This window comes from Equus asinus, chromosome 3, assembly GCF_041296235.1.
Source record: "Equus asinus isolate D_3611 breed Donkey chromosome 3, EquAss-T2T_v2, whole genome shotgun sequence".
In the NCBI taxonomy this organism is placed as follows: Eukaryota; Metazoa; Chordata; class Mammalia; order Perissodactyla; family Equidae; genus Equus; species Equus asinus.
In genome coordinates, this window is record NC_091792.1 from 45,305,931 (window position 1) to 45,320,548 (window position 14,618).

General features: G+C 39.3%; 1 protein-coding gene across 5 annotated transcripts in view; it reads left to right on the plus strand.

Annotated features, from left to right (window-relative positions):
* Window positions 1–14,618, plus strand: part of FNIP2 (folliculin interacting protein 2) — a 131,993-nt gene that overhangs the window by 58,095 nt on the left and 59,280 nt on the right. For 3 of the 5 annotated variants that reach the window (XR_011502000.1, XM_014829685.3, XM_070504989.1), the window contains exons 2-8: window positions 1,907–2,033; window positions 4,797–4,943; window positions 7,227–7,327; window positions 7,428–7,499; window positions 9,160–9,260; window positions 9,434–9,523; window positions 11,078–11,149. Coding sequence is in view for 4 of the 5 variants with exons in the window: in XM_014829685.3 (XP_014685171.3) it covers window positions 1,907–2,033; window positions 4,797–4,943; window positions 7,227–7,327; window positions 7,428–7,499; window positions 9,160–9,260; window positions 9,434–9,523; window positions 11,078–11,149 (710 nt within the window). In the remaining variant the exon portion in view is untranslated. The remainder of the gene's footprint in view (window positions 1–1,906; window positions 2,034–4,796; window positions 4,944–7,226; window positions 7,328–7,427; window positions 7,500–9,159; window positions 9,261–9,433; window positions 9,524–11,077; window positions 11,150–14,618) is intronic. The other 2 variants (XM_070504991.1, XM_070504990.1) reach the window with 1 other exon arrangement.

A 14,618-nucleotide genomic window follows, 5' to 3' on the forward strand; every position in this document is an offset into this window, starting at 1 on the left:
TAGAAGAATATGTTCAGTGTTAACGACCACTGCCTTAAAAAAGGACCAATAATGCACCATTTGTCATTGGGTACCAGAGACTATCAATTTTTTTAGAAAAATTGTAACATTAACAGTTCTTTTAAGTAATTATCACCATTCTGGAGCACTTACTGTGTGTCAGCCTCTGTGTGAAGCACTTTACATATTTCATATAATCCCTACGGCAGCTTCGTAAGGTTGGCATTAATATTCTCATTGTGCTGATGAGGAAATGGAAGCTCAGAGAGTTTGGATTTGAATCCAAATGTGTCTGACTTTGCTTCACTTATCCTGTCTCTTAGTGGTACAGTTCGCTTTTGTCAGTCTGTCTGTCTCACAATCCATCTTTCAGGCATCCCTTCAGAACTACTCCTCCTCCAGCGTTCTCTAAGCAGTTGGCATCCCTTTTGCCTTAGGCACCCATCGAGTCCGCCACTGAATCTTACCAATTCTGCCTCCTGAACATGCCTCCAGTATTTGCCCCCTTCTTCCACCTTCGTTCCTCTCACTCCGGCCTTCATTATGAAGGGCCTGAACTCTTAACAATAAATTCAATTTGGCCTTCCTGCTTCCAGTCTTAATCTGTCCCACCCCTGTTTCTCGGAGCAGCCAGATTGAACTTTTAAAAAGCCAGACCTGAGCTTATCAACCTGTGTTCACCTTGGCTTCTCGGTGCACTTAGTGTGTGACCCATGCCCTGCCTGCCTTCCCAGCCCGCCTCTCAGCTTTCCTCTCTCTGGCTTTTTTTTTCCTTTCTCTGGTAGGTCAATATTACATCTTACCATGTCCCTCCCTCTTCCTATTGTGCTCTTCATTCTCACACTTTCTCTCTTTAACTCTTACTTCTTCAAGTCCTATTTAAATGTCACTTTTTAAAATCCTTAGGGACTTCCCTGCCCCCCTCCCCTACCTCTTAAATCTGAAAAATAGGAGACTCTTATCACATCCTTTACTTTTCCTTTTTGTACTTACAACAATCTGTAGTTATACATTTATATATGATTATCAGCTCAGTATTCCCCTCTAAACCAGGTACTGCATGAGGCAGGGACCAAGTCTTTTTAGTTAATTAACTGCTGAATCTGTCGTGTCACCCACAGTGCCTGGAACACAGTAGGTCCTCAGATATGTGTTGAATGGATTGACAGACTAATAACTGAATATGCCTAAAGCAGCGCATTGTAAATGATGACCCCTTCTATAGTTCTTACATTCTGATTTCATTTATTACTCAAGAACAAACCTATATTTAGAGCAGTTTTATCCCAGTAGCTTTTGTTTTACGCAGGAATAAGCCATGCTTCCTGTATTGCTGATTGTTATTGTTAGTAATTCAGATGCTATACATTGATGCACTTGGTTTTTAAAACTTCTCTATCAGAGCCAGCCATAACAGAGGAAAATACTAAATGTTAGAATGTGTAATTGCTCTCAATTTGACCTGAGCCTGGGTGAGTGGGAGAGGAAGAGAGGAGAAGGGTCTATTGACTTGCTCCAAATGGTGCCTTGCTCAATGACACAGAAGCTCGAACACTCCTCTACCTCAGGTGTGCCATCCCCAGAACCCAGGTGTCCAAATTCAGCTCTCTCCACATGTCCTCCACTTTCTGGCTGCCATCTTTGTCCAAAGTGGCTCTAGTAGGAGAAGCTTTCTCTCCAGTAATTTATTATGTAAAGCAGTCTTCCCAAACTTTGTCATGGACACCGGCAATATTTGTATGGTCCACTGGAGTCCTGTCTGCCCCAGGTCTGAGAAGATCACTGTCTCTGCACACTTGCAACCTTCTGACATGCACACAGGCACATTGGCTGGGAAACTTCTCTCTCCGAGATCACTCCAAGTGTTGCAGATAACGTAACTGCTTTCTCTCTTTTTCATCCACAGTTGGTCATGTTCGGAGTTTGACCTGAACGAGATTCGCCTGATAGTTTACCAGGACTGTGAAAGGAGAGGCCGACAAGTCTTGTTTGATTCTAAAGCTGTTCACAAGATTGAAGAGGGGGCAGCTCAGGTATGAAATGCAGATTTGCTTTCATCTTTTTTGTTTGTGCTTTAACTGCCTGTTTGATCAATCGTTTGTTAATCCATAATCTTCTCTGTGAGCTATGTTGTACAATGCCATTAACAATTCAGAAGAAACATAAACAAAGGCTCCCCCCCACTGCCACATTTGTAGTCTTATTAATATACACAGGTGAAACTGTTAGCAAGTAATCATGACAAATGCTCAGCAACATACTGTAAATATTACTAGAGGTGGATTTGCTGGTGTATTGCAATCCAGTAAGAGTCTGATGCCAGATAATACGTGTAATGGGAAAACCAAGAACTCTCAAATTCGTGAAGTGTTAGCCTGAAGGGAAGTTGATAGATCATTATGTCTAGTATTTCTCATAGATAGTAAGAGGTATAATGTAGCACTGGGTTAAACAAAATTAAATAGCTTTCCTCACTATAGGGCTTCAGGATGCTAACAGGCATTGTCATCTTCAAAAGGGAGTGCTTCTCAAAGCTATCTGACCAATGAAGCTTTTATTTATTTCCTTTTTTTAGAGGAGGGCAGGATAGTGGTGGTAGTGTTGTAGGGCTGGGCATGGGGGGTGTCTGAGGATGGTTAAAGTGCGGACAGAGCAGCTGTGGATCCTTTGGAGCCAGAACAGGAAGCTGATGTGTCCAGATAACGAGCCAGAGTCTGGTCCTCCCTGAGTCAACTGGACCTCAGTCCAGAGTACTTCTAAGTTGTCACTTTAGACCTTTCGTTCTCTCTTCAGTAGTTATTCAGCTGTCTACAAATTAAATAAATCCATTTGTATTCATTCTTTTCATGTTCCATAACTTGCCATGTATACTGACAAAATTCTGGCAGTTTGTAGAATCCTGGCAGTTTATAGAATGTGTAGCTAAGGAAGTGAATAGTTTATATCATGATCTTTGTCTCATCAGGGCCAGGGGCTGTTTTCCTGCTTTGGATGAGGATCATTTCTGCAGGAAGGAAGTGTTTGGTTAGAGGCAGTTTAGCTGGGTGGATTCTGTGGTGCTTTAAAGTGGAAGTCTGCCAGATAGCTAATCATTACAGTAGTGGTTGAGCTTGTTAGGTTGGTAGGTGTTAGGGGGAGGCAAACAGGAGGCGAGTAATCTCTTAAGTGATTCACCCGTAGGCTTTAATGGTAGATTCGTGTGAAAGTTTACGTGAGCCAGCACTTGACCCTTGTTTGGTGGACAGGACATGGTTTCCCCTTGATTTCCCACATCAGTTCCTGTTTCCTTGAAGGCCTCGAACAGATAGTTTAATTGAACACCCCACACTCTATCACTAGGGCTCCTAATGGTAGTAATAGGTGGAGGGAAAAAAATTCACTCCTGTTTTCAAAAGGAACTGAATCTTCAGTATATCGGAGCAGTGATGACACTGGAATCTGGAGCAGAAGCTTTCTTGGAAGCACTCATTTAGTCAAAAAGGCAACTATGTCTAGGGAGGCTTGTAACTTACTGAAGGCTACAGAGAGTCCAGTCAGTGCTGTATTTACTGTACCAGGTGCTATCTCCAATTATAGACTGCTCAGTGTGTTGTACCCCAGCCAAAAGGTCTAGCAGTCTGCGAGGCAGGTGTGGACTTTGTGTCACTTTAAGCCCTCTGAGGGGCTGTGTTTCTGGCTTAAGTGGTATTAAGTAACAGCTAGATCTGAAGAGGGTGTTGAGGGAGTGCCAGACGCTCGGGAACAACCAAGTACAACTTCGAATGCCGTCACTGCGGGAGTGACTGTTATGGACCAGCACAGTTTGTGTTTTCCTTACATTCTTTTCCCATTTTCAGCCCCCCACCCCCTTGGCAAGCACAAAACATCATGAGTTTGTATCAAGCACATGACTGCAGGCATTTGCATTAGACCACCAGTGTGACTGTCACATTGGAGATTAGATAAGCTGCAGTTGCATTCATGGTTTTCCAAGCAAAAGCTGCACACAAAAAAGCAAATAAGACTCAGAATAGAAACAACTTATCATAGAGGGCACAGGGTGCTTCTGTAGGGAGCAATATATTTTGGTGTAGGAGGAAGGGAAAAATTAATAAAGGTCTATCTTTATACCTTTATGTCACTGTCATAAGAACTGACAGTGAACTCTATTTCGGGACTATATAGTAGATAATCCTCTATTACCCCTAACCTTTAAAGGCCATATTTCCATCACATGCTGTATAATTCACAGGAGCTCCTATTTCAGAGTTTTGGCTCCATCTTTCACAAACTCGACCTCATGATTTTCTTTCCTATTACCTTTGAAAGAAAGCTAGAGGAGGTTTGTCATTAAAAAGACAAGCCCAGTCTTTCCATATTAATAGTTTTACCTTCTTAGTTCATTTGCTTGGTAAAATTTAAATTTGAGGCAATGTCTTTCTCCTCATCAATTTTATAGATGATGACTATACATAGTACTAAAAATCCTCTAATAACCAAAACAGAGATCAGATCTCATTGATGGTTTTAAAATATGAATTGGAATCTAAATAATAGTTGAATTATTTAAGGAGAATGAAGTTTTAATAAATAACCTTTTGACTAGTACCCTTCTTCAGTATCTCCCCCTCCCAAATATTACAGACTCTCAGGAACCACATTTTGCCCTCATTAAAAAGAAATAAAAACTCTTTTTTCTGTGCAGCTTAGGCACAACATAACAGAAGAATTTAACAAAGGAATTCCCAATGAAGAACGTGTTGAGGAAGCCTGATGTACTTAGCATTACTTTACCTTGCCTGTCTCTCTTAACCCAGAAAACAGAGGATGTCCCTATTAAAATGTCAGCCAAGTGCTGTCAAGGAAGCAGCAGTGGCAGCAGCAGCAGTGGCAGCATCTCCTCTTCCCATAGTTCTTCTGGGGGATCTTTACAACATGCTAAGGAACAGCTTCCGAAGTACCAGGTAAAAACATGCCTTCCGTGTGGAATACCCCAGGGGGCTGAAATCATTTACTGTGATTTCTCCATGGGGAACGGTGCCTGCTTGAGGGGTCTACTCCAGGAATATGAGAATAAGTCTTCAAAAATGTGCTCTTAAATATTTCGTGTCAAGGCTGTTTTCACACTTTGGCTTTTATTTCTTGATAAAAACTATAATTGAGCAGAGGTGATGCAGTATAATACATACCAAATGAGGAAGAAATATTGCAAATAAGAACTCTAAGGATTCTGGGGATGTATATGGGCATCCTAAGAAAATAGCACTTGCCAGTAGGAGGAAGAAAACCTTGTGTGGGAGAGGACAGAAATGGCAAGACCTAACTTGAGTGTGAAGGACAGAGGGCTGGTAGCATTTTCTATGCTCTGTGTGTGTGTGTGTGTGTGTGTGTAAGGCACTGGAGGATAGAGATTAGGGTTATTGAGAAATATTGGCTGACTAGATTTAAGGGAAGAAATGTTTCATAAATATTGAATAGCAGAAGAGTATTAATTGATGAAGGATATATCAGTTTATATTTTGACCATGTGGAATTTTGTTTTTCATGTTGCTGGAAAAACAAAGCCAGGAAAATTACCAGCAGCCACAGGTCTGTAGAACTTTATTAATTTCATGGTCAGGATTTGTGCTGTGCATTTGCCCTTATTCCACAGGGCTCCTGGGTCTCAAAGTGATTTGTAGTTTAAAAAGTATAGAGTGAAATTATCAGCTAATTGAGAATCACAGTCGGCTTGTGGACCTTGTATCCCAAGAAAAAGCAGATAATTAAATGGAGATGGTGGGTGGAAGTCATTAATAAAGAATGTGGAAGCCAGTTGGTTTCTGTCTGCATATAGTGAGAAGAGGTTGGTGTGAGCTGTAACCAGAGAGAAGCCTGGTTAAATAAAGCTGATAGATTTATGTTTCTCTTTCCTCTGCAAACACGTATAAGTAGGTGTGCATATGTACGTTAGTGTGTGCGTATATGTATGTGTGTGTATTTGGAGTTAAAAAAAATAAAAGATTGAGAAGAGAGTCTTAAGGATGATTCCCATGTTTTTGCTTGGGTGGAAAGCATAGCAGCAGAGAATTTGGCTGGTGGGCTGGGTCACAAGAGAGTTTTGTTTTGGTCAAGCTATGCTGGGGTGCCTATGGCATACCAGCTTGGTTGATATTCGTATCTATCCTGTTCTTCAGTGTGTCACCAACTGAATAGGTGCTTTGAATCCTGTAACCAAACACATCCATTCACATATCATAATATGCTCATAATTTTCAAATATTATAATATGTGACTGAATGTATTTGGATATAGGATTCTAGAACTGAAGTAGTGGTCTGGGCCTAGAGATAAAGATGTGGGGGTTATTCCTATGTAAAGAATAATCAAAATCAATGGTTGAGAATGCCAGCAATGATAGGAGGCCTTCTGAGGAACAACCCTGTTCAAGGGGAGATCTGGGAAAGAAGAGATTCACAAAGGAGAGTAATTAAGAGCATCAGATACCATGAGAGACATTTAAGAAAGCAAACTGGAAAGTGTTCATTGAATTTGACAGGAAGGTAAAGGTCATTACTACAGCAGTTGAATGCATGAGGCTGCAGTAGGTTAACAAGCAAATGAGGTGGGGAAAGTAGAGGCAATGCGGTCCACTCTTTTAGATGACAGAAGGGACAGGGAAGACTGGTCAGAAGCTGGAAGGGTCAAATATTTTTGTAATTTTTTTCTAAAACTTTAGAGGTATCAGACCACCTGTTTTTTGGACACTCAGAACCCTGCCTGTACCAATTGGCATTTTTGTTCAACGCTGTTAATTATTTGGTTGAATAATACTGAACCATATTTCTTTTCAGGATGTATTCTTAATATACCAAGAGAAGAGTTACCCTTTTTCTTTCATAACTTAATCTTTCTTTTTTTTTTTTTTCATAACTTAATCTTTCTATTTAGAGTTTATAAGTGGAAATAATGAAAATCTTTGTTTCTCATAATAAGATTGAAAACTCTGCTAAAACACTTGGATCCTGTATGAAGATATTGTGTATAAAGAAGAAATCATGAACATCAGTAATAATTTGGGGAAAAAAATAGGCAACCACCATTTTAGATTGTTTATAAAATGATTAATTGCTGCTTTGAAAAAGAGTTTTAATTACCCACTAAACCAAAGAGGGATCCAGAGATTAATAAACACTATTCTCTGTTGCATTGCATGTCATGTTGTGCCACATACTAACTTTGATTTTGGTTTCCTTCATGTGTGGTAGTACACAAGACCAGCTTCTGATGTCAACATGCTGGGGGAAATGATGTTTGGCTCAGTTGCAATGAGTTACAAAGGATCCACCTTAAAGATACACTACATACGGTGAGTTGGGGCTTCCTTTTTTACTAGTTGTGAGAAGTGGAATGCTGATAGTGACTCCTTAATTCAAAATTGCATTTCTCCATCTTTTTTTTATTTCCAGGTCTCCTCCACAATTGATGATTAGTAAAGTCTTCTCTGCTAGAATGGGCAGCTTCTGTGGGAGTACAAATAAGTAAGCGTGGGATTTTGCAACCCCTTGTTTTTTAAAGTGGCTATTTCTGGATAGAGTAATTCTTTGAGGACCATAAGGCTTTTTGAAATGAGAAGCAGGATGAGTCCACACTAACAAAAGGATTTTAAAAGTGGCCATTGTCTACACATACTATGAAAAGGCCTTGACTTTATCAGGTGGCCTTAAAGACAAATGACTATATATATTTTAGGTGTCCATCTGTTACCCACAGTGTTCCTACTGTCACTTGCCAAGCTTTCATTCCCTGGAAAATGAAAAGTGAAGGGGAAAAAAGGGGGCTACATTACTGAATTTCTCGTATTTCCCAATATTATTTTATCTTTTTTTAAAAAAAACTTGTCTGTTAGTTTATTTATTTATTTATTTCTAAAGGAATGAAGTACATAGCAAGTTTTTCCAGGCTGAGAAGCATCTGTGTGGCAGGATGGGTTTTCTGTGCTTGCCATCTATTCTGAGCCATCAGTGTAGACTCTGTGATTGATTGGCACTTGGGCCATGCAATATTTTGATTTTCACTCCTTGAGTTTTTTCTCCTTCTAATTTTATACTTCTGTGTAGACTGAGAATACTGAAGTGTCTAAAAACTCTCATTCTGGCACATTTGTTGGTATATTTTGAACTTTTCAAGCAAAAATATTTCATAGACTTTTTTTTTAATAAAACAACAAAATGTGTTATACTTTGGTGATTTTGAAAGAAACGTTTGTTATAAATTAGAAGGGCATTCTTTGGGATCAAATGAAGGCTTTTTTTAAAAAAAATAATCCTAGGAAATTAAAAATATATTCCTCTGTGGATTTGGGTACCGTTAAGTCTGCTTACTTTTCAATGAAATGTTGAATTTGCTTCTGTGAGCATTTAACATTGGACTTTCATAACTTAATCCAGTATGGGAATTAATGTTTATTTCTTAAGATCTATTTTTCCAGACACTTGATGTTACCTGAACATTTATTACACTGACTCCCTGTGATGAAATATTGAGCTCAGGTTTAAGTAAAAATTATTTTGACCTCATTATACTGTATTGTCCTTGAAGTCTTGATATTTATTTTACTTGTTAATAAATACAATAAAGTGTTAAAATCTGCTTCCCTCACATTTGTGTTCATGAGTAATTATAATTTTTTAGAAGCTATGAAACCAAGCTCCTATAGGAGTCATAATTTCTTTTATATCCTTCTCCTCAAAAAAGTTGCTGAATTGCTCATAAATGTGAACTGAGTGAAAATTAATTCCATTTTGAGGGTTTATGTAAAACTACCCTTGAAATGAATAGCAGCATCTTGGGTGTCAGTCACTAAAGCAAAATTTAGAAATGAATAGCAATATCCTAGGTGTCAGTGTCCGAAGCAAAATTTGTAGAGTTTTGTGTCCCATTATATAATATGAAATTGTTGGGAATGTGTTGTTTCGTTTTATCAGTTGGACCATCTCCAAAAAGCTTTTCTTGTCTTTTTCCTTCAACAAATTCCCCGAAAGTTTAATTCTCTTTTATAGATGTGAGAGTTTATTCATTTATAAGGAAAAGTCTGAGCAACTGTTAAGTTGTCTGTATCTGAGAGTCTGTTAGAAAACAGCTTTATTCGTCTCTTGACGATTTTCTCCTCTCTCCCTCCCTCCCCCTCTCTGGATTTAGCCTTCAGGACAGCTTTGAATACATCAATCAAGACCCTAATTTGGGCAAACTGAACACAAATCAGAATAATTTGGGTCCTTGTCGTGCTGGAAGTAACCTAGGTAAAATCAGCCACATAAGTAGGCTGTTTCTTTCTGAATACCACTATTGTGGGTGTGTGTTTTGCTTTATTTGCGTTTGTTGTGTTGTGTTTTTTTTTTTGCATTATCTTTAATCTGTGTTTATTTTTGTGTGTGTACTTTGTTTGCCCTCTTCTGTGTGTTTCTGTCTCTAGGTCTGCTGCAAGCATGCAGCAGCAAACTGCTGCAGGGGGTGGCTGAAGGAGGACCTCTCCGGCTCACCCGGAGTGCTTCTTTCTTTGCAGGTTTGTGTGGAATGCTGAGTACAGTGTGAACCACACACATATTAATAAATCCTGTGCAAGTTCTTAGAAAAAAATCCTATTTGGCACCTCTCTAGAAATCCAAGGGGCTCTTGAGATATTAGTTTCAAATGCAGCCAAGTTCATGGTGTTTTGAAAATTCCACCAATGAACCTCTATTGTAAATGTCTTTGCTAATACCTCAGTGTAAGCTGATTTTGATCTGAAATGAGCCCTTAGTGTTTCTAAGAGGATTATATTTTCTGATTTTCCTGGGCCTCTTCTGCTGCAATGAACTGTTTCCCTTTGCCATGATATCTTTTCTCCATTTGTTCACCTGCATCCTTACCCTCACAGGTTTTCTTCAAAAGTCACTCTAATAAGAGCATGGAAGACCTCTCTCCTTTCTCTCTCCCTCTCTTTCTCTCTCTCTCTCATTTAAGTAGTTTAAATACAGTTTCTAGGTTCTTTACAGGTGTAATCATCTGGGTCTCTCTGGGTAGGTAAATTCTGAGACTTAACTGGCCTTGCTAGCTAAGGCTGTTGAATGTCTATTGTAGTCTAGCATGATTAACAAGTGTGGGGAACCTTCATTACTAACATTAGAGGTTGTGATTATGGCAAATGGTATTATTCTTCATTCTGTTCTACTTTGTAGCCTGAAATATGCTAAGCACCATAGTTAACTGACACCCTAATGAAACTGACACCCTCCCACCTACTGAGAGTGAAGATAACATGTTTATATACTCTCTTTAAAATTGTGAATAAGCATGTTTCAAAAAATAGCTGGCAAGTGTAATAATCAGGCAGGGCACCTGGCTTCTTGAGCATCGTAAAGCTTACTATAGCAACATGTCATCTACCATCTAGTGCAATAAGTATGAAATGTAGATCAATCTGAAGCATTCCTCGAAGTCTGTAATACTTTAAAGTATTTTTTTAAATTCATGCCAGGACATGAGTTTCTCTAAGGAACTCTATAATAATAGTGTGTATGGGTGTATATGGAACAGAAGTGGAGGAAGAAATATTTGAAAATGAATATAAGTGTTTTCTCTCTGCCAAGAGAGTGGGTTTTATAAACAGAGAAACATTTTTTAAATTTATGAAATGGTTTTCAAGTATTTCTCTTCCCTAAGTCGCCTGTAGTTAGTACTGAAACTGATTATAAAGCATTTTGAAGATACAGTGCTATTTAAATTCTACTACTAATGAAGAAAATGGCTAAAAGTATCTGCCTGTGTTTCTTCATTGTATCAACTGCATGAATAGTTTATTATTCAGTTCTTTTTAGAGATGAGCGCCACTCAAAACAGTTTGTGTGCTATAGTAGGATAGTTAAAGGCAGAGGGTTACTTGATTCTGTTTTCTTCTTACTCTCACCATCGTCTGTTTATATATTTAGTTTTGCTTTGTGGTTAATCTCCATATAAACTTATGCCAATCATCAATAGCAGTAGCCTACTTTGAAATGTAAAAATTACTGCAGTCCTTTTTAAAGAACTCCTTCTTTGGAGAGCCCAATAACATGATTTCCTTTTGCCGTTCTCTTAGCACATAGCACTCCAGTTGACATGCCAAGCAGAGGACAGAATGAAGACAGGGACAGTGGCATTGCTCGATCAGGTACTTGTACTTCCTTTTCTTGGTTGAGCTAATAGAGTGAACTATCCGTAATGGTGATGTAGTTGGGGAAATAGAAGACAGGCCTCATTTTCTTTCTTGTTTTGTTTTCTTCTTCTCCATATTCTAAGATAGTTTCACATGTCTGAATATCTAGAACTTTGATGTACAGCATCAAGGAGTGATTGTGCAACATGGACCAGTTTTTCCTAATACCCAAACTCATATGAAACTGATGTTCTTTGAGAAGCTTTTGTTTTAGAGGGAGTCTTCCTTGAACCAATTGTATTGAGAATTTGCTTACTGGGTATAAAATCAGAGGAAGCAAAGCATATGTGGAAGTATCTCTGTCCATCGCTGTGGGAGGGACTGCCAACTACTTGGTCACCTTTTCTTCTGTCCTAGAGTCTTGCTGATCTAGATTTTATCTCAGGTACCCCTTCTCTCCTTACTTCAAGCCTTAAACTTTTCTAATACTGCTTTTAAGATCTCTATTTCTGCTTTTGTACACGATTCTGCTATAGATTTTTGATTTGTGGTTCAGATGTGAGGTAGATTCGGTGCTGTAAAAGAAGGGTAGTGAACTAACGATCTGCAATTTGAAGACTTGGAGGTGTGCAGGGCTTTACCTGATGAACACATAACATACATGCAGCCTCCACCTTCCATTAGAGACTAGGAGCATCCTGCTGGTTTCAGCAGTGATACATGGCACCTTCACCAAACGGGCCAGCTGGTCAGTCCTCAGATGTGCTAGGACTGGATCCAGGCCTCAGGTGCTTTTCCTCCTGGCCGTTTGCTCATTTCTGTTGCTAGCTCCTGCCCTTAGACACAGCTCAAAGGAGTCTGTGTGTTCCTTCTGTGTAGCACCAGAGTCCTTCATCCCACTGGGTTCAACTTTGCTCCTGAGTTATTAAATGAAATGTAATTTGTTACTGAATCCGCATATTTGGTTTATATATGTCACATAATGTAAAGTACGCATCATTTTATTTATGGTTAAATAAAAATACTTGATTCGATTTGGTCTTCAGAACCTTTTCTGTAAAGCTGGACAGTGAACCCTTAGTCAGAAATGTAACTCCTCTTGATTAGACCTGTATCATTTCCATTTATAGCAATTTTTGTACAAATGTAAAATCTGAGAAGATAAAGAGCAACTTATGAAGTGCTAAGAGAACTGTTTTTATTTTTGTTTGTGTTTGTGGAACTCAGGATAATTGCCCCATTCCATATGGGGCACTATCAGTGTTCTCTACCGTAGGAGTATCTGAACTCTTTTTTTTCTTTTTTCCTCCCCAAAGCCCCAGTGCACGTTTGTATATCCTAGTTGTAAGTCCTTCTGGTTCATCTATGTGAGCCACTGCCACAGCATGGCAACCGACAGATGGGTGGTGTGGTTCCATGACCGGGAACCAAACCCAGGCTGCCGAAGCGGTGAGAGCACCAAACTTCAACCACTAGGCCATTAGGGCTGGCTCTGAACTCTTTGAATTACATCAGTATATCAGTTACTCAAAGGCTATGAGTGTACATTGAAGATCTTTTATCTCAGAGCTCAGCTCCATGCCCTTTAGGGCCTAGCCATTTGGGACAGGACTGGCACTGGGGCTGGCTTTATTATAGTTGAATTTCCAGGCAAGAAAATGTGGGTACTACCGTGGAACAAGATCACTCTCAATCAAAATTGCTGTCTAGTGGCTGACAAAATTTAATAGGTTTAGCTTTGTGTGATGACAGCTCTTTACCTCTCTGTGAAAGAAAGAGAGATGAGTACCGTTCGACTGGGGCCCATTCTGAACACTGATATTGCAGTTCCTGCAGTAACTTTCTTTTGTTTGTTTGTTTATGTCCCTTCTTGTTCCAGAAAAGATTTAAAGAGATGTTAAGGAAACTAATACCAACAGAAACATTAGCAGAAGTTTGGGTTTTCCTGGGTAACTTGTCAGTTTATAATGTGATTGATGTGGGGCTGGCCCAGTATAGTGCAGCAGTTAAGTTCGTGCACTCTGCTTTCGGCAGCCTTGAGTTCACCGGTTGGACCCCAGGCACGGACCTATGCACTGTTTATCAAGCCATGCTGTGGCAGGTGTCCCACATATAAAGTAGAGGAAGATGGGCACGGATGTTAGCTCAGGGCCAATCTTCCTCACCAAAAAGAGGAGGATTGGCAGCAGATGTTAGCTCAAGGCTAATCTTCCTCAAAATAAAAAAAAAGCAAAAGACAAACAAACAAGCAAAAGTGTAATTGATGTAAATGGTTCACGTTGTACCTGTCAAAATCTCACTTGTTTGGTACTATTCAGATTCTAAATTGTTCCTAAAACTAGTTTTCCTCGCCCTTTGAGAAGCAGGAAAGTTGAGGGGCCAAGTTTGAATTAAGGTGAAAAGTCTACAGCAGCCAGATCTGAATGTTTTCTCATGAGAGGACCTTGAGACTGACCAGATTAGGGGCGCTATTGATACAAATGTGAATTATGAGCATTAGAGAGGACTTACTTTCTTTAGTGGTTTGGCTTCTATTGCAGGCCATCTTTACCTACAGCCTCACAGTTCTCCTTAGGAGAAAGGGGGCAGAGACGGAGTGTGCCTGCTAGATGTGTTCGCCTTCACATACCATCTGCTCATATCTGGAGGCTGTTCTAAAATCGCTGCGTCCATGTAAAGGCTGGTGGGAGCTCTACACCTCTGGTGGAGTTAGCACTCTGTTAAAGTCCTCTTTATACTCTTACTGTAGCTTGTTCTCCAAGAGCTCTTTTCCTATACCCACCTTACATTGTGAAGGGACCAAGGTCCTAATTCTGAAACAGAATAGAGACTCCAGATGTTTGCATTGAATTAGCAGTAGAAGCTGTAGAGACATTAGAGACACATTTATTCCTTTTTTCTATAGTTTTTAACTTTCTGTTTGAAGAGTTGAGAGACGGGAAGTGTTTTCTGAATGAATTTTATTTTTTAGAGCAGTTTTAGATTTACAGAAAAATTGAGATGATAATACAGAAAGTTCCCATATAACCTGCACCCAGTTTGCCCTATTATTAACATCTTACATTAATATTGGCATTTGTTATAATTAATGAACCAATATTGATACATTATTATTAGCTAAAGTCCATAGGCAGCTTATTTCTTTAGTTTTTACCTAAGGTCCTTTTTCTGTTCCAGGACCTTGTTACATTTAGTTGTCATGTCTCTTTGAGCTCCTCTTGGCTGTGGCGTTTTCTCAGACTTTCTTTGTTTTTGATAGCCTTGACAGTTTTGAGAGGCAGTGGTCAAGTATTTTATAGAATCCTCACCATTAGAATTTGTTTGATGTTTTTCACATGTTTAGATGGGCTTTTGGAAGAAAGATCACAGAGGTTAAGTGCCATTTTCATCACATATCATATCAAGGGTACATACTATCAGCATAATTTATGACCATTGACGTTGGCCTTAATTACCCAGCTGACATAGTGTGTGTCAGGTTTCT